The 24267-nt window shown below is 43.1% G+C and overlaps 1 protein-coding gene across 1 annotated transcript in view; it reads left to right on the forward strand.

The window, feature by feature from the left end:
• Positions 1 to 24002, forward strand: part of LOC134933397 (leukotriene C4 synthase-like) — a 243555-nt gene extending 219553 nt beyond the window's left edge. The window contains exons 3-6 of the mRNA XM_063928543.1: positions 19205 to 19304; positions 20597 to 20667; positions 21890 to 21971; positions 23165 to 24002. Coding sequence (XP_063784613.1) covers positions 19205 to 19304; positions 20597 to 20667; positions 21890 to 21971; positions 23165 to 23276 — 365 coding nt within the window. The 3' untranslated portion in view covers positions 23277 to 24002. The remainder of the gene's footprint in view (positions 1 to 19204; positions 19305 to 20596; positions 20668 to 21889; positions 21972 to 23164) is intronic.
• The last annotated feature ends 265 nt before the right edge of the window (positions 24003 to 24267 follow it).

Raw genomic sequence — 24267 nt, forward strand, 5'->3', positions numbered from 1 at the left:
CATTCCTCTAGTCTACCTAGATCCTCAATCATTTGTTTTACCCCACCTGGTGTGTCTACCCTGTTGCATACCTTGGTGTCATCTGCAAAAAGGCATACTTTCCCTTTAATGCCATTTGCAATGTCACCAATAAAGATATTAAAAAGCACTGGTCCAAGTACAGATCCCTGGGGTACTCCACTGGTAACATTTCCCTCCTGTGAATGCTCTCCATTTACCACAACTCTCTGTTTTCTATCCTTCAACCAAGATCTTATCCATTCAATAATCCTAATATTCAATCCCAAACTTTCAAGTTTATTTAGCAGTCTGCGATGTGGAACTGTGTCAAAAGCCTTACTAAAGTCTAGATAAGCTATATCCATGGCTCCACCTTTATCCATCACTTTAGTCACACAATCAAAAAAGTCAATAAGATTTGTTTGACATGATCTCCCCCCAGTGAATCCATGCTGTTTGGGATCCAGTAAATTGCCGGATTTGAGATAATCTACAACTCTTTCTTTTAAGAGTGTTTCCATCAATTTCCCTACTACTGATGTCAGACTCACTGGTCTGTAGTTGTTTGCCTCTTCCTTGCTTCCACTTTTGTGCAGTGGGACTACGTTTGCTCTTTTCCAGTCCCCTGGAATTTCTCCTGTAGCTAATGACTGGTTGAATAATTCTGTCAATGGTGCTACCAGCACCTCTTTAAGTTCCTTTAGTATCCTTGGATGTATCCCATCTGGCCCCATAGATTTGTCCACTTTCAGCTTTGAGAGTTCTGTTAGGACCTTCTCCTCTGTAAATGTACTTGTTTCATTTTCCTGAATATCCCTGCAACTTAACTGTGGCCCCTTCCCCTCTCTTTCAGTAGTAAATACTGAGCAAAAATAATCATTAAGATGATCTGCTATTAAATTGTCTCCTTCAACAAGACTCCCAGTGTCCGTCTTTAGTTTTATAATTCCGCCTTTTGTTTTTCTCTTTTCGCTTATATACCTAAAAAAAGTTTTGCCTCCTTTACCCACTGACTGGGCCATTTTCTCCTCAGCTTGTGCCTTTGCACATCTGATTACCTTCTTTGTCTCCTTCTGTCTAACAAGATATATCTTTTTGTCTTCATTATTTTGTGTCTGCTTATATTTCTTAAAAGCCATCTTTTTTGCTCTCACAATATTTGCTACTTCTTTTGCAAACCACACTGGCTTCCTTTTCCTTGTGTTTTTCCTAACAGTTTTGATACAAAGGTCTGTTGCCTTCAATATTGCACATTTGAATGTTTCCCACCTCTCCTGCACTGTTTCCAAGTTCCTCCACTCTGCCAAAGAATCGCTTACACATTTTCCCATCCCTACAAAATCAGCCTTCCTAAAATCCAACACCTTTGTATTTGTATGGGACGAGTCAGTCTCTGTCTTAATGCTGAACCATACTGCTTGATGATCACTGGATCCCAGGTTTTCACCCACTTTTACGTCCGATAATCTGTCTCCATTTGTAAGTATTAAGTCTAATATTGCGTCTTTCCGAGTGGGCTCCCTCACCAATTGGTGGAGGGATGCTCCCTGAAGGGAATTTAAAATGTTCCTACTTCTAGTGGAACTAGCAACAGACACCTCCCAGTTTACATCAGGAAGATTAAAGTCTCCCATGATTATTACCTCTCCTTTTAATGCCATTTTAGTTATGTCCTGCAATAGGTTCTTGTCAAGTTCCTCTTCCTGACCTGGTGGCCTGTATGTTAGGGAGAGGACGTGGCTGGCGTCCTCTCCGTTTATTAATCTTGAATTCTTGATGCAAAAATATTTGTGCTTATTGCTTAATTGTGGGGACTGGGGAGCAGCTGTATTATATAGGAGGAGTACAGTGCAGAGTTTTGCTGACAGTGACCACCAGTATACGTTGTCTCCCTGAAAAACACTCCATATCTGTGCTCAGTGTGCTGCATATATCTGTGCTCACACTGCTTAATTGTGGGGACTGGGGAGCAGCTGTATTATATAGGAGGAGTACAGTGCAGAGTTTTGCTGACAGTGACCACCAGTATACGTTGTCTGCCTGAAAAACACTCCATATCTGTGCTCAGTGTGCTGCATATATCTGTGCTCACACTGCTTAATTGTGGGGACTGGGGAGCAGCTGTATTATATAGGAGGAGTACAGTGCAGAGTTTTGCTGACAGTGACCACCAGTATACGGTGTCTGCCTGAAAAACACTCCATATCTGTGCTCAGTGTGCTGCATATATCTGTGCTCACACTGCTTTATTGTGGGGACTGGGGACCAGCAGTATTATATAGGAGGAGTACAGTGCAGAGTTTTGCTGACAGTGACCACCAGTATATATAGCAGTACGGTACGGAAGGCCACTGCTCTACCTACCTCTGTGTCGTCAAGTATACTATCCATCTAGATTCTATACCTGTGGTGCATTTTAGTTTTGCAGTTTGCTGACAGTGACCACCAGTATATATAGCAGTACGGTATGGAAGGCCACTGCTCTACCTACCTCTGTGTCGTCAAGTATACTATCCATCTAGATTCTATACCTGTGGGGCATTTTAGTTTTGCAGTTTGCTGACAGTGACCACCAGTATATATAGCAGTATGGTACGGAAGGCCACTGCTCTACCTACCTCTGTGTCGTCAAGTATACTATCCATCTAGATTCTATACCTGTGGTGCATTTTAGTTTTGCAGTTTGCTACAGTGACCACCAGTATATATAGCAGTACGGTACGGAAGGCCACTGCTCTACCTACCTCTGTGTCATCAAGTATACTATCCATCTAGATTCTATACCTGTGGTGCATTTTAGTTTTGCAGTTTGCTGACAGTGACCACCAGTATATATAGCAGTACGGTACGGAAGGCAACTGCTCTACCTACCTCTGTGTTGTCAAGTATACTATCCATCTAGATTCTATACCTGTGGTGCATTTTAGTTTTGCAGTTTGCTGACAGTGACCACCAGTATATATAGCAGTACGGTACGGAAGGCCACTGCTCTACCTACCTCTGTGTCGTCAAGTATACTATCCATCCATACCTGTGGTGCATTTCAGTTGTGCGCAGTATATATAGTAGTAGGCCATTGCTATTGATACTGGCATATAATTCCACACATTAAAAAATGGAGAACAAAAATGTGGAGGTTAAAATAGGGAAAGATCAAGATCCACTTACACCTCGTGCTGAAGCTGCTGCCACTAGTCATGGCCGAGATGATGAAATGCCATCAACGTCGTCTGCCAAGGCCGATGCCCAATGTCATATTAGAGAGCATGTAAAATCCAAAAAACAAAAGTTCAGTAAAATGACCCAAAAATCAAAATTGAAAGCGTCTGATGAGAAGCGTAAACTTGCCAATATGCCATTTACGACACGGAGTGGCAAGGAACAGCTGAGGCCCTGGCCTATGTTCATGGCTAGTGGTTCAGATTCACATGAGGATGGAAGCACTTATCCTCTCGCTAGAAAAATGAAAAGACTTAAGCTGGCAAAAGCACAGCAAAGTACTGTGCATTCTTCTAAATCACAAATCCCCAAGGAGAGTCCAATTGTGTCGGTTGCGATGCCTGACCTTCCCAACACTGGACGGGAAGAGCTTGCGCCTTCCACCATTTGCACGCCCCCTGCAAGTGCTGGAAGGAGCACCCGCAGTCCAGTTCCTGATAGTCAAATTGAAGATGTCACTGTTGAAGTACACCAGGATGAGGATATGGGTGTTGCTGGCACTGGGGAGGAAATTGACAAGGAGGATTCTGATGGTGAGGTGGTTTGTTTAAGTCAGGCACCCGGGAAGACACCTGTTGTCCGTGGGACGAATATGGCCATTGACATGCCTGGTCAAAATACAAAAAAAAATCACCTCTTCGGTGTGGAATTATTTCAACACAAATGCGGACAACAGGTGTCAAGCCGTGTGTTGCCTTTGTCAAGCTGTAATAAGTACGGGTAAGGATGTTAACCACCTAGGAACATCCTCCCTTATACGTCACCTGGACCGCATTCATCAGAAGTCAGTGACAAGTTCAAAAACTTTGGATGACAGCGGAAGCAGTCCACTGACCACTAAATCCCTTCCTCTTGTAACCAAGCTCCTGCAAACCACACCACCAACTCCCTCAGTGTCAATTTCCACCTTACACAGGAAAGCCAATAGTCCTGCAGGCCATGTCACTGGCAAGTCTGACGAGTCCTCTCCTGCCTGGGATTCCTCCGATGCATCCTTGAGTGTAACGCCTACTGCTGCTGGCGCTGCTGTTGTTGCTGCTGGGAGTTGATCGGCATCCCAGAGGGGAAGTCGGAAGACCACTTGTACTACTTCCAGTAAGCAATTGACTGTCCAACAGTCCTTTGTGAGGAAGATGAAATATCACAGCAGTCATCCTGCTGCAAAGCGGATAACTCAGGTCTTGTCAGCCTGGGTGGTGAGAAACGTGGTTCCGGTATCCACCGTTAATTCACAGGCAACTAGAGAATTGTTTGAGGTACTGTGTCCCCGGTACCAAATACCATCTAGGTTCCATTTCTCTAGGCAGGCGATATCGAAAATGTACACAGATGTCAGAAAAAGAGTCACCAGTGTCCTAAAAAAATGCAGTTGTACCCAATGTCCACTTAACCACGGACATGTGGACAAGTGGAGCAGGGCAGACTCAGGACTATATGACTGTGACAGCCCACTGGGCAGATGTATTGCCTCCCGCAGCAAGAACAGCAGCGGCGGCATCAGTAGCAGCATCTCGCAAACGCTAACTCATTCCTAGGCAGCCTATGCTTTGTATCACCGCTTTCCAGAAGAGGCACACAGCTGACAACCTCTTATGGAAACTGAGGAACATCATCGCAGAATGGCTTACCCCAATTGGACTCTCCTGGGGATTTGTGACATCGGACAACGCCACCAATATTGTGCGTGCATTACATGTGGGCAAATTCCAGCACGTCCCATGTTTTGCACATACATTGAATTTGGTGGTGCAGAATTATTTAAAAAACGACAGGGGCATGCAAGAGATGCTGTCGGTGGCCCGAAGAATTGCGGGCCACTTTTGGCATTCAGCCACCGCGTGCCGAAGACTGGCGCACCAGCAAACAGTCCTGAACCTGCCCTGCCATCATCTGAAGCAAGAGGTGGTAACGAGGTGGAATTCAACCCTCTATATGCTTCAGAGGATGGAGGAGCAGCAAAAGGCCATTCAAGCCTATACTACTGCCCACGATATAGGCAAAGGAGGGGGAATGCACCTGACTCAAGCGCAGTGGAGAATGATTTCAACGTTGTGCAAGGTTCTGCAACCCTTTGAACTTGCCACACGTGAAGTCAGTTCAGACACTGCCAGCCTGAGTCAGGTCATTCCCCTCATCAGGCTTTTGCAGAAGAAGCTGGAGACATTGAAGGAGGAGCTAAAACAGAGCGATTCCGCTAGGCATGTGGGACTTGTGGATGGAGCCCTTAATTCGCTTAACCAGGATTCACGGGTGGTCAATCTGTTGAAATCAGAGCACTACATTTTGGCCACCGTGCTCGATCCTAGATTTAAAACCTACGTTGTATCTCTCTTTCCGGCAGACACAAGTCTGCAGAGGTTCAAAGACCTGCTGGTGAGAAAATTGTCAAGTCAGGCGGAACGTGACCCGTCAACAGCTCCTCCTTCACATTCTCCCGCAACTGGGGGTGCGAGGAAAAGGCTAATAATTCCGAGCCCACCCGCTGGCGGTGATGCAGGGCAGTCTGGAGTGAGTGCTGACATCTGGTCCGGACTGAAGGACCTGCCAACGATTACTGACATGTCGTCTACTGTCACTGCATATGATTCTGTCACCATTGAAAGAATGGTGGAGGATTATATGAGTGACCGCATCCAAGTAGTGGCAGGAAAAAGAGGCAATTTGGAGGCCCTTGCACAAACTGGCTTTATTCTACCTAAGTTGCCCTCCCTCCAGTGTGTACTCCGAAAGAGTGTTTAGTGCAGCCGCTCACCTTGTCAGCAATCGGCGTACGAGGTTACTTCCAGAAAATGTGGAGAAGATGATGTTCATCAAAATGAATTATAATCAATTGCTCCGTGGAGACATTCACCAGCAGCAATTGCCTCCAGAAAGTACACAGGGACCTGAGATGGTGAATTCCAGTGGGGACGAATTAATAATCTGTGAGGAGGGGGATGTACACAGTGAAAGGGGTGAGGAATCGGAGGATGATGATGAGGTGGACATCTTGCCTCTGTAGAGCCAGTTGGTGCAAGGAGAGATTGATTGCTTCTTTTTTGGTGGGGGCCCAAACCAACCAGTCATTTCAGTCACAGTCGTGTGGCAGACTCTGTGGCTGAAATGATGGGTTCGTTAAAGTGTGCATGTCCTGTTTATACAACATAAGGGTGGTTAGGAGGACAATTCCATCTTGCACCTCTTTTTACTTTCATTTTTCTTTGCATCATGTGCTGTTTGGGGACTATTTTTTTGAAGTGCCATCCTGTCTGACACTGCAGTGCCACTCCTAGATGGGCCAGGTGTTTGTGTCGGCCACTTGTGTCGCTTAGCTTAGTCACACAGCGACCATGGTGCGCCTCTTTTTTTCTTTGCATCATGTGCTGTTTGGGGACAATTTTTTTGAAGTGCCATCCTGCCTGACACTGCAGTGCCACTCCTAGATGGGCCAGGTGTTTGTGTCGGCCACTTGTGTCGCTTAGCTTAGCCATCCAGCGACCTCGGTGCAAATTTTAGGACTAAAAATAATATTGTGAGGTGTGAGGTGTTCAGAATAGACTGAAAATGAGTGGAAATTATGGTTATTGAGGTTAATAATACTATGGGATCAAAATGAGCCCCAAATTCTATGATTTAAGCTGTTTTTGAGGGTTTTTTGTAAAAAAAAACACCCGAATCCAAAACACACCCGAATCCGACAAAAAAATTTCAGGGAGGTTTTGCCAAAACGCGTCCGAATCCAAAACACGGCCGCGGAACCGAATCCAAAACCAAAACACAAAGGCCCTCATTCCGAGTTGTTCGCTCGCAAGGCGATTTTAGCAGTATTGCACACGCTAAGCCGCCGCCTACTGGGAGTGAATCTTAGCTTCTTAAAATTGCGAACGAAAGATTCGCAATATTGCGATTACACATCTCGTAGCAGTTTCAGAGTAGCTTCAGACTTACTCTGCATCTGCGATCAGTTCAGTGCTTATCGTTCCTGGTTTGACGTCACAAACACACCCAGCGTTCGCCCAGACACTCCTCCGTTTCTCCAGCCACTCCCGCGTTTTTTCCGGAAACTGTAGCGTTTTTTCCCACACGCCCATAAAACGGCCTGTTTCCGCCCAGTAACACCCATTTCCTGTCAATCACACTACGATCGCCTGAGCGAAGAAAAAGCTGTGAGTAAAAATCCAAACTTCATAGCAAATTTACTTGGCGCAGTCGCAATGCGGACATTGCGCATGCGCACTAAGCGGAAAAACGCTGCGATGCGAAGAAATTTTCAGAGCGAACGACTCGGAATGACCTCCAAAACCCGAAAAATGTCCGGTGCACATCACGAGGGCATTGGACCCTATTCAGCTTCAGTTGCAGTTTTGCTAGTTTAGCAAAACTGCAATATCTGACGAAAGCATGTTGGGAGCCGCCCAGCACAGGGCAAGGTTGCCCAGCATGCTAATGGCAGCCATTGATAAGATCACAATTCAATTGCGATCACATTGCTGAATAAGGGAGGCCCCCCTTCCTGCACAGCCTGGCTGCACTTTGATAAATAGATTCCTGAATCTTCAACAAAAAATTGTAGCTTCTAAAAGGATATAAGGGTAGGAACCATTTACCCAAAATTTTTGAAATATTGTCATTAAAACACAACTATGTGCCTAATTCAGATCTGATCGCAGCAGCAAATTTGTTAGCTAATGGACAAAACCATGTGCACTGCAGGGGTGGGGAGCAGATGTAACATGTGCAGAGAGAGTTAGATTTGGGTGGGGTGTGTTCAAACTGAAATCTAAATTGCAGTGTAAAACTAAAGCAGCCAGTATTTACCCTGCACAGAAACAATATAACCCACCCAAATCTAACTCTCTGCAAATGTTGCAGTGCATCCGGAAAGTATTCACAGCGCTTCACGTTTTCCACATTTTGTTATGTTACAGCCTTATTCCAAAGTGGAATAAATTCATTTTTGTCCTCAAAATTCTACACACAATACCCCATAAAGACAATGTGAAAAAAGTTTTTTTTAGATTTTTGCAAATTTATTAAAAATAAAAAACCTAAGAAATCACATGTACATAAGTATTCACAGCCTTCGCCATGAAGCTCAAAATTTAGCTCAGGTGCATCCTGTTTCCACTGATCATCCTTGAGATGTTCCTACGGCTTAATTGGAGTCCACCTGTGGTAAATTCAGTTGATTGGACATGATTTGGAAAGGCACAGATTGGTCTATATAAGGTCCCATGCTTGACAGTCCATGTCTGAGCATAAAGCAAGCATGAAGTCAAAGGAATTGTCTGTAGACCTCCGAGACAGGATTGTCTTGAGGCATAAATCTGGGGAAGGGTACAGAAAGATATCTGCTGCTTTGAGGGTCCCAATGAGTACAGTGGCCTCCATCATCCATAAATGGAAGAAGTTCGGAACCACCAGGACTCTTCCTAGAGCTGACCAGCCGTCTAAACTGAGTTATTAGGGGAGAAGGGCCCTAGTCAGGGAGGTGACCAAGAACCCGATGGTCACTCTGTCAGAGCTACAGCATTTCTCTGTGGAGAGAGGAGATCCTTCCAGAAGGACAACCATCTCTGCAGCAATCCACCAATCAGGCCTGTATGGTAAAGAGGCCAGACAAAAGCCAATCCTTAGTAAAAAGCACATGGCAGCCCACCTGGAGTTTTCCAAAATGCACCTGAAGGACTCTCAGACCATGAGAAACAAAATTCTCTGGTCTGATGAGACACAGATTGAACTCTTTGGCGTGAATGCCAGGCGTCATATTTGGAGGAAACCAGGCACCGCTCATCACCAGGCCAATACCATCCCTACAGTGAAGGATAGTGGTGGCAGCATTATGCTGTGAGGATGTTTTTCAGCGGCAGGAACTGGGAGACTAGTCAGGATAGAGGGAAAGATGAATGCAGCAATGTACAGAGACATCCTGGATGAAAACCTGCTCCAGAGCGCTCTTGACCTCAGACTGGGGCGACGGTTTATCTTTTAGCAGGACAACGACCCTAAGCACACAGCCAAGACATCAAAGGAGTGGCTTAAGGACAACTGTGTGAATGTCCTTGAGTGCCCAGCCAGAGGCCAGACTTGAATCCAGAAGTAGTTGGTACCTGCACACTGAGTGTTGTGTGTTTGGGCGAGCTGCTGCAAATAAGGTGACCAGCCTCTTAAATGCAGATTTAGATTTGAGATATTGTTGCGTAACCTCTCTACTGATCGTGCATTCTGCTGAGTATTAGAGAATGTTTCTAACCATACAGGTGCTATAATAACATGCAGTGCAATGTGGCTAATTGCAAAAGTTTTACTTAGGAAAGGAATCAATGTGTATATAACAATTTAGCACAGTCTGAATGGTGATATGGTACCCAATTCATAAAGGCATAACCACCTGTATATACATATGATAAATAGGAACAAACAAAAAAACATTTGAAAAATACATAAATAAAAAAAAATATAAAAATCAGAAATACTGTAAAGCCTTAGTTTCGATATAAACAAAAGTCTGTCAGTACATCCCTAGATGAGGGAAAACAAAATGTTATAACTTACTCTGCTGTGAACCAGCTGTGAAGTTCACTAAGCTTTGATTAAGCTGTGTGGTAGGAGTATTGTTAATTGCGCTATGATCCAGCCAAATGGATTTTATAGGAAAGTTTTGTTTTGTGCAGAGTGCAGCATCCCGCTACTCTGTAGGATGGTGATGTGCACTTTTAATTCAGCTCCGTTGGCTGCAGTGTTTCCCCGGGGTTGAGGACTTGTGAGTTCAGGGGAGGCGGGGGGCTCCAGACCGGTCCTTTACTCGTTACTGCCAGCCCCCTAGTGTCTGTCAGTTTACAGACAGGGCACAGGGATCTGGTCAGTGCTTGAAACGGATCCTGTCTGGGGCGGAGACCGTCTGGTATGGGTTTGACCAGGCCGTCCACCAAACTTCTCCACCGCATACAGAGACTCTTGCCTTCCTCCTCCTCCCTCGCCTTGCGCTCTGTATCCCACCGGCTTACCTCTTCCTCTCTGATCCCTTCGGCTCGATAGCGGCTGCCTGCTTCCGAGTGCTGTGTGTCGCGTGACCGCTGTCCTCACTGTACTGTTCGTGCTGCTGTGCACGCTTTCCTCTGACTGGTTTGAAATGGCGCTCTGCAATAATTATCCGTGTACCAACGCGTTTCAACCCTCTTGGGGTCTTTTTCTAGGGAATATGCATGTATGCTTTGTTACACAACAGTTTTTAAAGGTGTATATTCCTGTGATTGGCTAATCAGTCTTTGTTGTTCATTGGTTGATGCTAATTGTTTACACATTGGATGCCCCGGACTTTGAGCCAATTGGATTCAGTGTGTGTCAGTCGTTCTTAGGCATGTAATTCGTGTAACCATAGCGATCCTGTTTCCTTATTAGGTACTGTGTCATATAGCATCTTTAGACATGTTGTGATTACACATGTCTTGTTATTATTATTTTCCTTGTTAATTGTTATTAATTGGACATTTGACAGCGTGTCCACACTTAATTTTGTACTTGGTTCATCCTTAGTTTTGTATGACAAGGTTAATGTATTGGTTCTTGATAGAGAGAAGTAGTTGGTACCTGCGCACCCAGTGCTATGATAGGGAACCATGGGGGTAATTCTGAGTTGATCGCTGCAGGAACTTTGTTAGCAGTTGGGCAAAACCATGTGCACTGCAGGGGAGGCAGATATAACATGTGCAGAGAGAGTTAGATTTGGGTGGGTTATTTTGTTTCTGTGCAGGGTAAATACTGGCTGCTTTATTTTTACACTGCAATTTAGATTGCAGATTGAACACACCCCACCCAAATCTAACTCTCTCTGCACATGTTATATCTGTCCCCCCTGCAGTGCACATGGTTTTGCCCAACTGCTAACAAAGTTCCTGCTGCGATCAACTCATAATTACCCATGTCTGGTTAATCTAATTATGATATATTTTAATGACAAGTTTTATCCCTCCATATTTATTGTTTTGGAGTAGAACCTGTTTCATGTGTACAGCCTTTGGTATGCTTAGTAGTTTTCATGATGACTATATATGTGAAACCTATTCCCCTAGTACATAAGTGTAGGTAGTCATACGTTCGCTTTCATATGTTTGTCTGTAAACTATGCATGGGCTGAAGGTTTTGTCTAAAATGTTCAATATTGCTAACTACGGCATTAATTAATAGTGATGCTCTCATAGGGGATGATTCAGACCTGATCGTAGAAGTGCTACATTTAGCAAATCTACGATCAGCTTCCCTGACTTACGGAGGGACGCCTTGCACAGGGCTTGTCCGCCCCGCATGTCAGAGCCGCCCCCCCCCCCCCCCCACACACACACACACACACAAGTAAAGAAGCATCACATAGCCGCAATGCTTTTGTACTGAAAGAGTAGCTCCCAGCCAGCGCAGCTCCTGCACGCAGGCAGGGAGCTACTCATTGCTGCCCAGGTTGCAGCGGCTGCATGTGATGCACGCAGCCGCCGTGCCCCACCCCCTCAACGGTCCGGGCACGCCAGCGCTGCCCGGACCGCGCCCCCTAAACGACGGCTAAAAGCCGCCGGACCGCGCCCTCCTGCCCAGCGAATGCCTCTGCCTATCAATCAGGCAGCGGCAATCGCAGGGCTAAGACAGCCGTTGCATGCGCAGTTCAGGCCTGATCGCTGCTGTGCGAAAACGCACAGCACCAATCAGGTCTGAATTAGCCCCATAGAGTTTGTTTAGTGATGCTTAGTGGTATTGCTAGAATGCGTATGTGAGGATACCGGGTTCAAAATCACTCAAGCTTGGTAGTAGATGAAAAACCAACCGTGGTTTATTGACAGAATAGGTTATAACACAGTTCAGCACACTTCTGTAATCCAATTCCACATGACAATTCCCACCACAATCTCCTGACAGAACATTACTTCTTAGTAGGGAGCAGAGAGTCTCTTCTAGCAATACAGAGTCCCAGATAAATCCAATATAATGGGTCCCCAAGCAGATACCTGGCAGAACATCACTTCTTAGCCTGTGATCAAAGAATCTCTTCTTCAGCTCTCTGGGTAGCTCTACTTATACCTCCAGTAGCTTCATATTGCTGGGGTGTGTGGGACCTCTGTGTTTTAGGATTTTACAGCATTGGAATACAATACATATTCTAATCAAGGTGATTACATCAGTCAGAGAGCCACCCTGTCTGGTCAGCTCTATTTTGGACAATAGAGAGTAAACAAACATAGACAATGGTACCTTATATGACTCACCCTCTGAGGGTCCACTGTGGTGTATGAAAACAATAGGAAACTAGGTCTAACATAAATACATTATCTAAAGGGTAACAGATAACAACACAATTGCATATATTAACAATATTAAGGTTGATTTAAACACAGTCTTGGGTGAGCAGCAATGGACACGTTATGGAGAATGAGCAAACAGACAAATTGGATGGATATGGGTATAATAAGTATATATTTTACACAGGAAATGAGGCATAGCTATCTTAATAGTCACAGACCTCATTTTCTCACAGCGCATGTCAACAGCTGTATGTCGGTCGAACAACGCCTCCCTTGAAGACAAGCATCAGTGAGCATACAGTATCAGGAATATCAAAAGAGGCTATGGATCATAGCCTATTTAAACACTTCAAATAGAAACATAACAGTGACCCCAGAACTCTAAAATTCCTGGGCATACAGGAAGTACATGCTTATTGGAGGGGCGGAGACTACACACATCAAATAAACACGTCAGACTCAGAACTCAGATGGATGGATGAATTAAAAACACTGGCACCACATGGTCTAAATTTGAACAATGAAGTGAAAGCAATTATCTGCAAAAAGGGACACTAAATCACTAGTAGTCAACCCTCACCACTAAGCATCACTAACCAAACTCTATGAGAGCATGACTATTAATTAATGCCATAGTTAGCAATATTGAACATTTTGGACAAAACCTTCAGCCCATGCATAGTACACAGACAAACAAATTAAAGCGAATGTATGACTATATCTACACTTATGTACTAGGGGAATAAGTTTCACATAAATAGTCATCAGGAAAGCTACTAGACATACCAAAGGCTGTACACATGAAACAGGTTCTACTCCAAAACAGTAAATACGGAGGGATAAAACTTGTCATTAAAATATATAATAATTAGATTACCCAGACATGGTTCCCTATCATAGCACTGTGGGCCTAATTCTGAGTTGATCGCAGCAGGAACTTTGTTAGCAATTGGGCAAAACAATGTGTACTGCAGGGGGGCAGATGTAACATGTGCAGAGAGAGTTATATTTGGGTGGGGTTTGCTCAAACTGAAATTTAAATTGCAGTGTAAAAATAAAGCAGCCAGTATTTACCCTGCACAGAAACAAAATAACCCACCCAAATCTAACTCTCTCTGCAAATGTTATATCTGCCCCCCCCCCCCCTGCAGTGCACATGGTTTTGCCCAACTGCTAAAAAATTTCCTGCAGCGATCAACAGTGTGCGCAGGTACCAACTACTTCTCTCTATCAAGAACCAACACAACATAGATTAATACAAAACTAAGGATGAACCAAGTACAAAATTAAGTGTGGACACCCTGTCAAATGTCCAATTAATAATAATTAACAAGGAAAATAATAACAAGACAATTGTAATCACAACATGTTTAAAGATGCTATACAACACAGAACCTAATAAGGAAACTGGATCGCTATGGTAACATGAATTACATGCCTAAGAATGATTGACACACACTGAAACCAATTGGCTCAAAGTCCCGGGCATCCAATGAGCAAACAATTCGCATCAACCAATGGACAACAAAAACTGATTAGCCAATCACAGGAATATACACCTTTAAAAACTGGTGTGGACCAAGGCATACATGCATATTCCCTAGAAAAAGACCCCAAGAGGGTTGAAACGCGTTGGTACACGGATAATTATTGCAGAGCGCCATTTCAAACCAGTCAGAGGAAAGTGTGCACAGCAGCATGAACAGTACGGTGAGGACAGCAGTCATGTGACACACAGCACCCGGAAGCAGGCAGCCGCTATCGAGCCGAAGGGATCAGAGAGGAAGAGGTAAGCCAGTGGGATACAGAGCGCAAGGCAAGGGAGGAGGAAGGCAGGTAAGTCTCTGTATGCGGCGGAGAAGTTTGGTGGACGGCCCGGTCAAACCCATACCAGACAGTCTCCGCCCCAGACAGAATCCGTCTCAAGCACTGACCAGATCCAGGAGCCCTGTCTGTAAATGGACAGACACTAGAGGGCTGGCAGTAACGAGTAAAGGACTGGTCTGGAGCCCCCCGCCTCCCCTGACCCACCCTGAACTCACAAGTCCTCAACCCCGGGGAAACACAGCAACCAACGGAGATGAATTAAAAGTGCACATCACCATCCTACAGAGTAGCGGGACGCCGATGTCTGCACAAAACTAAACTTTCCTATAACATCCATTTGGCTGGATCACAGCGCAATTAACAATACTCCTACCACACAGCTTGATCAAAGCTTAGTGAACTTCACAGCTGGTTCACAGCAGAGTACATTATAACATTTTGTTTTCCCTCAACTAGGGATGTACTGACAGACTTTTCTTTATTTCTGATTTTTTTTATTTATGTATTTTTCATGTATTTTTTGTTTGTTCCTTTTTATCATAGGCATATACAGGTGGTTATACCTTTATGAATTGGGTACCATATCACCATTCAGACTGTGCTAAATTGTTATATACATATTGATTCCTTTCCTAAGTAAAACTTTTGCAATTAGCCACATTGCACCACATGTTATTATAGCACCTGTATGGTTACAAACATTCTCTAATACTCAGCAGAATGCACGATCAGTAGAGAGGTTGAGCGCAGCAATATCTCAAATCTAAATCCTGACTTGAATCCGATTGAACATCCCTGGAGAGATCTGAAAATGGCTGTGCACAGGCGCTTCCCATCCAACCTGATGGAGCTTGAGAGGTGCTGCAAAGAGGAATGGGTGAAACTGCTCAAAGATAGGCGTGCCAAGCTTGTGGTATCCTATTCAAAAAGACTTGAGGCTGTAATTGCTGCCAAAGGTGCATCAACAAAGTACTGAGCAAAGGCTGTGAATACTTATGTACATGTGATTTCGTAGTTTTTTATTTTTAATAAATTTGCAAAAATCTAAAAAAAAAAAACTTTTTTCACCTTTGTCATTATGGGGTATGGGGGGTCATTCCGAGTTGTTCGCTCGCTAGCTGCTTTTAGCAGCATTGCACACGCTAGGCTGCCGCCCTCTGGGAGTGTATCTTAGCTTAGCAGAATTGCGAACGAAAAATTAGGAAAACTGCTACTAAATAATTCTTAGCAGTTTCTGAGTAGCTCCGGACCTACTCACAGATTGCGATCAGCTCAGTCCGTTTAGTTCCTAGTTTGACGTCACAAACACACCCTGCGTTCAGCCAGCCACTCCCCCGTTTCTCCAGACACTCCCGCGTTTTTTCCTGACACGCCTGCATTTTTTGCAAACACCGGGAGTTGCCGCCCAGAAACGCCCCTTTCCTGTCAATCATTTACCGAACAGCAGTGCGACTGAAAAGCGCCGCAGAAGCCACAGTAAAACTGCTAAGTTTTGTGTTAAATAGCTAAGCGCATGTGCCCTGGTGCCTTGCGTATGCGTAGTTTGCAACAAATCGCAGCATAGTGAAAATCGGCAACGAGCGAACAACTCGGATTGACCCCCATTGTGTGTAGAATTTCGAGGGTATACATTTATTTATTCCATTTTGGAATAAGGCTGTAACATAAAACAAAATGTGGAAAGTGAAGCACTGTGAATACTTTCTGGATGCACTGTATATCTGCCCCCCCCCCTGCAGTGCACATGGGGCCTAATTCTGAGTTGATCGCAGCAGCAAATATGTTAGCTGTTGGGCAAAACCATGTGCACTGCAGGGGGGACAGATATAACATGTGCAGAGAGAGTTAGATTTGGGTGGGGTGTATTCTGTCAAAGTTGAAAAATATTGCAGTACACACATCACGTGCAAACTACACACAGATGGCCTCCGCGCGTGTGCTTGTTCTGTCGTGCGTGCACATATTCGCAGTTTGCGTATGATCGCTCCCGCGGTCCTGCGCATTAGCGCGTGGTATGGGTATTTACAGTAGAGTTTGTGAACGCATGAAAAGCTATCAAAACACATTACATATTTAATTCAAATAGTGCACAATGTACACATAGCCTCCCTGCACCACATCAGAAAATAACAGCAGTTTAAATGGTTTCAGAACAAAGGGATTCACCTTTACAGAATAGGAGGGGGCAGAACAAGGTTATAAGGTGGTGTTTGGTATCCAGCTGAAGGGTATTTTAAGGGTAACATTCCGGTGTTGGTTTGAGAAAGATCGCATGTTCCTGCGGATAGTTATGTGCAGGAGCAGAATATAGATATAAACTGTATTTACTGTACATTATGTATGCGGCGGGAATCCAGAGGAGACCACCCACAAGGGCAGTTGGAAAAGACATCGCCTACCTATTCAAACCGACCTATGACCTCTCCTGTACTGTAAATGTGCATTCCTGTGTCCAATGGACAAAGAGATTACAGTATCTATTGTATTGCTTTTTGGAAGAATTGTATAAAGAGAGCCTACTGCAGGCCTGGTCAGACACAAGACTCACAACGTTATCTATCAGATGACGGAGGACCGGACCGGGTAGCGCAAGCGAATCCACTCACGTATGTAACATTGAATGTAGCCATTTACTCTGTTATATTGTATTGTATTATTTGTATTGTAACCCCCTTTCAGCAATAATACCCTGTGGTGTCGGAACCCAGCGGTTTAATTACAATCTGGTGTTGTGTCTTCATTGCCCTGCTAAGGTTTAAAGTGTATTATCATTGCATTGCTGTAAAAGGTTTAAAGTGTATCTCTGGGTGTGTATGCGCTGTGAGTACTTTGTACCGTCAGCGCGGCGTTTGTACGCTAAGTCCGTACACAGAACGGGACTTTGTACGCTAATAGCGTACAACGTACGTAGAGTGTGTATTAAGTACAGCGGCCGCAGCGGCTCCATGGTAAAGTGTATTTAAGGTGTGTTTAAGGTATAGCTTTCATTCCTAAGGATAAATCAGCATTATCAATTGGGGGCACCTCCGGTTTTCCACATACTTACTACCTAACAGGTCACAGCAGACGTAATCTATCAGCAAAGGGTGGACAGAAAGTATCCTACGTATCCTTTTCCTGGTCGGTGGATGCACTGAAAACCCTACTTGATTGCTGATTAGATGGCGTCTGCTCTGTATGGTTTGTAGAGATGCTGGTAGAACTCGTAAGGTAAACAGGAAAAAAGCTATTTCAAATCTGTGAATTTTTTTTTGGCGTCAAAAGCGTACACGGCACCCATACTTTGCATACTCTCTCACATTGTTGCCATAACATTCAAATTGCTAGATTCATTTAAACCTGTGTGAAACCGGAGATATTTGTTGCTATATAGTTAAAAATAAAATAAGTATTTAAGGAAGTAAGAGTAAAATCACAAAACGCATTTCTGGCCCAGTAGTAAGAGGGTTAAAACGGAACAAGTGTGGATTGTGTTTAGTGGGCAATAGTAGTTTTATTGCTCACATTTATAGAATTGTGTGATTTGCGCTATTGCGGACGTACGGTTTTGTACACGTGTCTCGGACAAAGTACAGGACTGCGCACGCAGCGTAAGAGACACGCACGATCGCGTGTTTACGCAAAGTGCGTAAGAATACGGTCGCTAAGTACAAATTACATAATAGTTCGTTTAGTTTAAAGGTGGGACAGTAGCCACGCTACAATAGCACCAAACTACCCGGTTTCTAAAGAAATTTAGTATAAAAACAAGGGGTGACTAGTTGGGTATTTAATGCCACGGCCGCAGGGACCGGTATAAAAGTGTCCCCCGGCTGTGGCATTATCTCCCCAGCTAGTGGAGCCCGGTGCTGGTTCAAAAAATACAGGGGACCCCTACGCTTTTTGTCCCCCGTATTTTCTGCACCAGGACCGGACGCAGAGCCCGGTGCTGGTTCTAAAAATACGGGGGATCCCCTGTCCATTTTTCCCCCGTATTTTTACAACCAGGACAGGCTCAAAGAGCCCGAGGCTGGTTATGCTTAGGAGGGGGGACCCCACGCAATTTTTTTTCGGGTTTTTTAACGATTTTTTTGTGCCATCCGAAAAGTCGAATCCAGGACGCACTTATCCGTCAATTGGTCCGTTTTTTTTCGACAGCGGGACTGTCGAATCCGTTTTTTATTGAATATGTCGAATTCCGGCACCCGCCGGACGGAATTCGACGGTCGAATTGTGTCGAATTTAAAAACGGGTGAAAAAATCCCGCAATTCGTCCGGAATTGCATATACCCCTATATCCTCCAATTTCTGTAAACATAAAAATTGTGAAGAAAAATGTGAGGAAAAATACAAAGCTAAATAAATAGTAAATGTATACCTTGAGAAATGGCCCAAGTATTAGACTGAAGTTACTTAATATTGTAAAGTTTCTGAGGACCAATTTTTTTTAAACATTTCTAGCTCTGCAAATTGTAGTGATAGAAATATTAATATCCAATGGCCATTGGCTGAAATTAGTCACACTTGTCTTGGTTGTAATAATTTAAATCACAAATAGAATATCATAATTGTATGTAGAATTTAGAATAGAATTTTGACAGCAGATAAGAACCACTTGGCCCATCTAGTCTACCCATGTACTGTACACGCACACTTACACACTAGAGCTAATACTCTCGGGAGCCAATTAACCTAAGGTATATTTTGGATTGTGGGAGGAAACCGGAGTACTCGGAGGAAACCCTTTTAAGCAAGGGGAGACTATACAAGCTCTACAAAGATAGGGCCATGGTGGAAATTTAACCCATAACCTTAGTGCTGTGAGGCAGTAATGCTAACCATTACACCATCCGTATTGCCCCAATGTGTCCATATATTGCTAATAAGATAACCACCCACTTTTTTCCTTCTAGCGTATTTCTCTCTGCAGGTGATTGCGGCCAGGCGCAAGTTCGGTGTTTCTCCTCCCAACACTTCCGGGCCCCCTGAATTTGAAAGAGTTTTCCGAGCTCAGTACGTTTTTCTGAATCACAAAGTAATACACAAAATTGTTCTCATTACATAATAATTGCATATGTACTAATCTAAACTCTACATTTTCTTAATCTAGTTTTTGTAAAATATGGTAGTCGTCTAACTGAAACTGACTTTGTAACATTACTTTACCTAATCACAATTAAATTTTTGAATCCTTTAAAAATGTTTTTCATTCATTATACATGCCAGCGCAGACATCCAGGGTTATATTTGTTAAGCAATGTGTTTGAAAGCATTATTATTAGATTAATACTTGCCTCTTATTAAAAATACCTGCCTACTCCAAAGAGAGTCAGGAATAGTGGATAGATTCGAGGAGATATCAGGTTAGTTCCTAGTTAGACCTTGAAGTCATTCTTGTGTCATAGCCCGAGGTCAGTTATCACATGGCTGGTGTCCCCATGTATGATGGGGTGTGCAGGCAATCGTAACATAAAAACAGCTTCACGCTGTGGCTACCAGGATGTTTAAGAGCCTTGGGGCCTAATTCATACCTGATCGCAGCAGCAAATTTGGTAGCTAATGGGCAAAACCATGTGCAGTGCAGGTGGGGCAGATATAACATGTGCAGAGAGAGTTAGATTTGGGTGGGGTGTGTTTAAACTGAGATTTAAATTACAGTTTAAAAATAAAGCAGCAAGTATTTACCCTGCACAGAAACAATTTAACCCACCCACATTTAACTCTCTCTGAACATGTTATATCTGTCCCTCCTGCAGGGCACATGGTTTTGCCCATTAGCTAACAAATTTGCTGCTGCGATCAGATCTCAGTTAGGTCCTTAGTTCTTAAAGGCCCCACTAGATTGGAGAATCGGGACTGGCATCTTTACCATGCCAGTGGTCTTGTTATAATGACCCGGGATACCTAAGACCCTTTGACAGTAAATAAAAGAATGCTATAAATTATATTTCTATAAAATGTTACATGAATAAAGGACTCCCTGAATCGTTATTTTATTTATTGTTCTTCTTCTTCTTCTTCTTATTATTATTATTTTTTGCATTTTTGGAATGGAATGCATAAAGTTTCTTCTGTATAGTCACAGGGTATCACACGTGATATCAGAGATACCTACTGATGTCCCTCTATTTTCATTGGGCAGAGCAGTCCCTATAGGGGATTTGTTCTAATGTATCAAGCTCCAAAAATTACACAAGGAAGATAAATCTGTTTTTAGTAATAGCTGCATGAGGGAATGCAGGAGACAAATATCTGAACGTGCCTTTAAGTTACTATTGACTGATGTGATCAATTTATCATTACAGGGTAAACTGCACAGAATATTTTGCTATGTTCCTTGCTGTGCTATGGCTGTCTGGGATCTTCTTCCATCAAGGTGAGGTGGTCGCAGTGTCCTATGTGGATATTATAGAAATACTTAAGAGACAGAAATATCAACATTTTCCACTAAAATGAGGCCTACATGAGAACAAAGCACATCACCAGGTTCCCCCACCCCCTGTGATGTGGCTGGCTATTTGGCACAAGTGAGAGTAGAGATGAGGGTTTAGGTGAGGTAATTATCTCACATTGTCCATCCTCAGAAACTGTGTAATTCATACATGTCTCTCATTATATTATTATTATTATTATTATTACATTACAAGTGTTTTGCAGCGCCGTACATACATTATAGGCTGAGGTAGTTACACTAGAAACACCTGTGCATTCCCTACTCGCAGACCTATTACCACAAGTCATAGTTCTCTATGATCTTGCTCACAGTCGACCATGGGGAACCCAACAATAAAATGTTGTCAATATGTACGAAAATAGCAAATAATTGTGTTGCTAAATGCAAACAAAAAACAATCAGCTTCTACCTTTCATCTTTTAGAATATACAGGTAATTGATAAATGCTAGCTGGAAGCTGATTGGTTCGATGGGTAACCTATCCACTTTACACTGCTCGAAACAGCTCCTCCTACAGGTTCTTTAAGTTTTAGTGATTTTGCTTTCGACCTGGCAGTAGCAGTACCAGATTTGCAGTTAGGCCTGTACCACTGTGATACGTGCCAAATAGGCTTTATTATGTGGTATAATAATCAGTCATTTTGCTTGCAATAGTGCTCTTTTCCCGTTGATAATAATGTCTCATAGTGATGGTTATTTTCAACCAGATAATGGTGCACATTTGTGACAAAAAGCCAAGTGATGCATTCAGCAAGGATTATGTCATCAAGCCCCTGAGTCACGCACTGCACTGTGGGCGTGGCCAGCATGCACGAGGCTGGGCTAATCAAGTGCTGTCACAATTCCTCTTCTTCCATGGTGTCAAAATCACGTTCAATTGCAACAATAAGTGTTCCTTAATAGAACTCTCCCATACAACTCATTTTGTTTTCTTATCTGTTTACTTCGTTGAAAATCTTAATGAAGAGGTTTTCAGAATATATTTAGGTTTTTGCACTCTGCATGCATAGCGGTGATGTGAGGCTGGAATATAGTTGATTATCGTTGATTATCTTGCATGACAAATATTAGCTTTTTCATGACATCATCATAAACTCCGCAAAGTAAGCGAAAAGTTATAAATCAGTCTGTGTTTCATTTCCAGGCACAGCTGCAGCCTGTGGGATTTTATACCTGTTTGCCCGCTACCGCTACTTCGGGGGCTACAGCACATCATCCCAGGGCAGGTAATATACAGCATAAACAAGATAGAGGAGTGAAGAGAATGCTGATGAGGTCACTTCACATCGAAACACATCACAGGGACAGTCATTTGGGTTCCAAATGTCAATATTTAGTCCATGTGGCCTAGGGTTAGGGTAAGACTGCAATGAGGGGGTTAGTTAGGGTTAGGATCACCAATATTCACAGTTGCTACAGGCATCTGAATGCTCGGCATGCTACCTATTGACATGTCAGGGTCCACGTTGTGACTTGCTGACCTCCAGTCCATGCCAACCTTTTTATTCATGAAGATCAAATACAATAACAACAGTTAAGTAGAATTTTCTGCTAATAATGTTAAAATTGTTGATATCAGAAAATTTAAATTGGCAAATAAAAATAAATGGCAAGTTGTTTCATGCATCATACATCCAGACCCCTATCGTCGTTGTTTATTATGACTGATTTTGCTTGGATCTACTCTTCAGATAAGATCTGTCCCTCGGAATAAGAGGACTTCCAGGTTAATGACCCGGAAATCCTATATTGCACATGAACAGCCACCGGCCAGCGCAAGATGTGGGTGGACGGAGAGGAATGCTTTCTGTTCTCTCTCCGGGGACTCATTGCTGAGAGAAGCACAATATATGCAACACCATGTATAGATCAGATACAAGCTCCAGAAAGTTACCTGTTCTGGATCTTTATACAAGTGGGGATTGCAGCTAACCAGTTTTCGGCATTTTAGTGTTAGTACATCCGGCCCTTACAGAGTAATAAGAATTTGAACAATCAGAACACAGGGAACCAGAAGCTAGAGTCACCTAAATACCAGACACGTGCGGTGCATAAATAGACATAATGTTTTATTGTAAACAGTATAGGCTGCTAACACAGGAGTTTACAATCTAATTTCTCTACCACAAGTGCTCAAACACAGGATCCATGTGGGTATGATGCCGTAATCCAACCAGTGTGTTGTAATTATCTCATTATTTTGATTTTGCTCCAGTAGAAGCAGAGTTCTTACCCCTAGTTTCCAGAAACTATATGAGAGCATAAGATATTGTAGGAGATAAAGCATTTTATGGATCAGAAAACTCATTTCAATTAATTACTCAAGTAGATTATTTTCTAATTAGTAAAACAACCTTGTGATTGCTTTTACCTTAACACTCAAATATTGTTTTACTGTCAATGTTTTGTCTCCTTTTAGATTGGCTCCAATGTATCTGAATGCTGGCATTCTCTGGTTTATGATTGGCCTTTCTGCATTAGGCATCCTAAATGTTCTCACCTCTCATTACCTGGGGTTGGAGATCCTGTGATCATGGAGAAAATGAATTAAAAATGTATAATATTCAGTATTGCAAGACGTTTAGTAAAACGTCAGGTTTGGACTTTCACTGTAATGTATCCTTAAAACAGAATGTTTCATGTTATGTTTATTTTCTATTGGATAAATCCATTTTCTAGTTTTGCTAATGTAGCAGAGGACTATGTGATACCCCTTGTAGTTGTGTAGTCCGGATCGTACCTGGTCTTAGAAGACCATTCTTGGTAGTCTTCCTGTCAAAACCTGGCAAAGGAATAGATTACCGCAAATCCCAGCTATAAGGCAGACACCAGGAAATAACTGACATTTAAATGTATTAAACTGCAGTAATGCCTCACTGTAATTGTTTAATGTAAAGTAATAATTAGCAGGTGTATAATGAAACAGTATGTCAACTTTGCAAACCTGTATAGGCCACTGTTTCGTAAATACTGTAATGGCTGAGATCCAGGCTATTGTGATGGGCAATCGCTATTGGGCCTTGTTCGAATAAACAGTGCAATGTCAATAATATTTATTTTTTTAAATACTCTTGATAATTGGGTAACCTTGTTACTGCACACCCAGAATACTCTCTCATGTGACTGTAAAGCCCTACATCAACTCACACTGTGGCCAGAATACACTTACTGTTTTGTTTTTTTATAAATCTGTTTATTGAACTGCCAAAATTGTACATGAGAAAACAATCAGACATCTGGAGAATACAGAGAAGCATAGCGTCATAGGATAAATTTGTAATATAATACCAGAAATCAACAAGGCAAGCATAATGGCTGAACTGTTTTTGTAGTTATTTCAAAGAAGGAAAAAGATAGATCATAAAAGAGAGAGAAAAAAAAGGGAAAGGAGGCAGAAAGAGGGGAATGAAGAGGGAAGAGGGAGAGAAGTGAGAAGAAGGAGTAGGGAGCTGGAGTATCAGTCAATGGGGGGGTGTAGGTAGTATAATGGTACATCTGAAGTATGTTAAAAGCAGTCAGGCA

This window comes from Pseudophryne corroboree, chromosome 6 (assembly GCF_028390025.1).
Source record: "Pseudophryne corroboree isolate aPseCor3 chromosome 6, aPseCor3.hap2, whole genome shotgun sequence".
In the NCBI taxonomy this organism is placed as follows: domain Eukaryota; kingdom Metazoa; phylum Chordata; class Amphibia; order Anura; family Myobatrachidae; genus Pseudophryne; species Pseudophryne corroboree.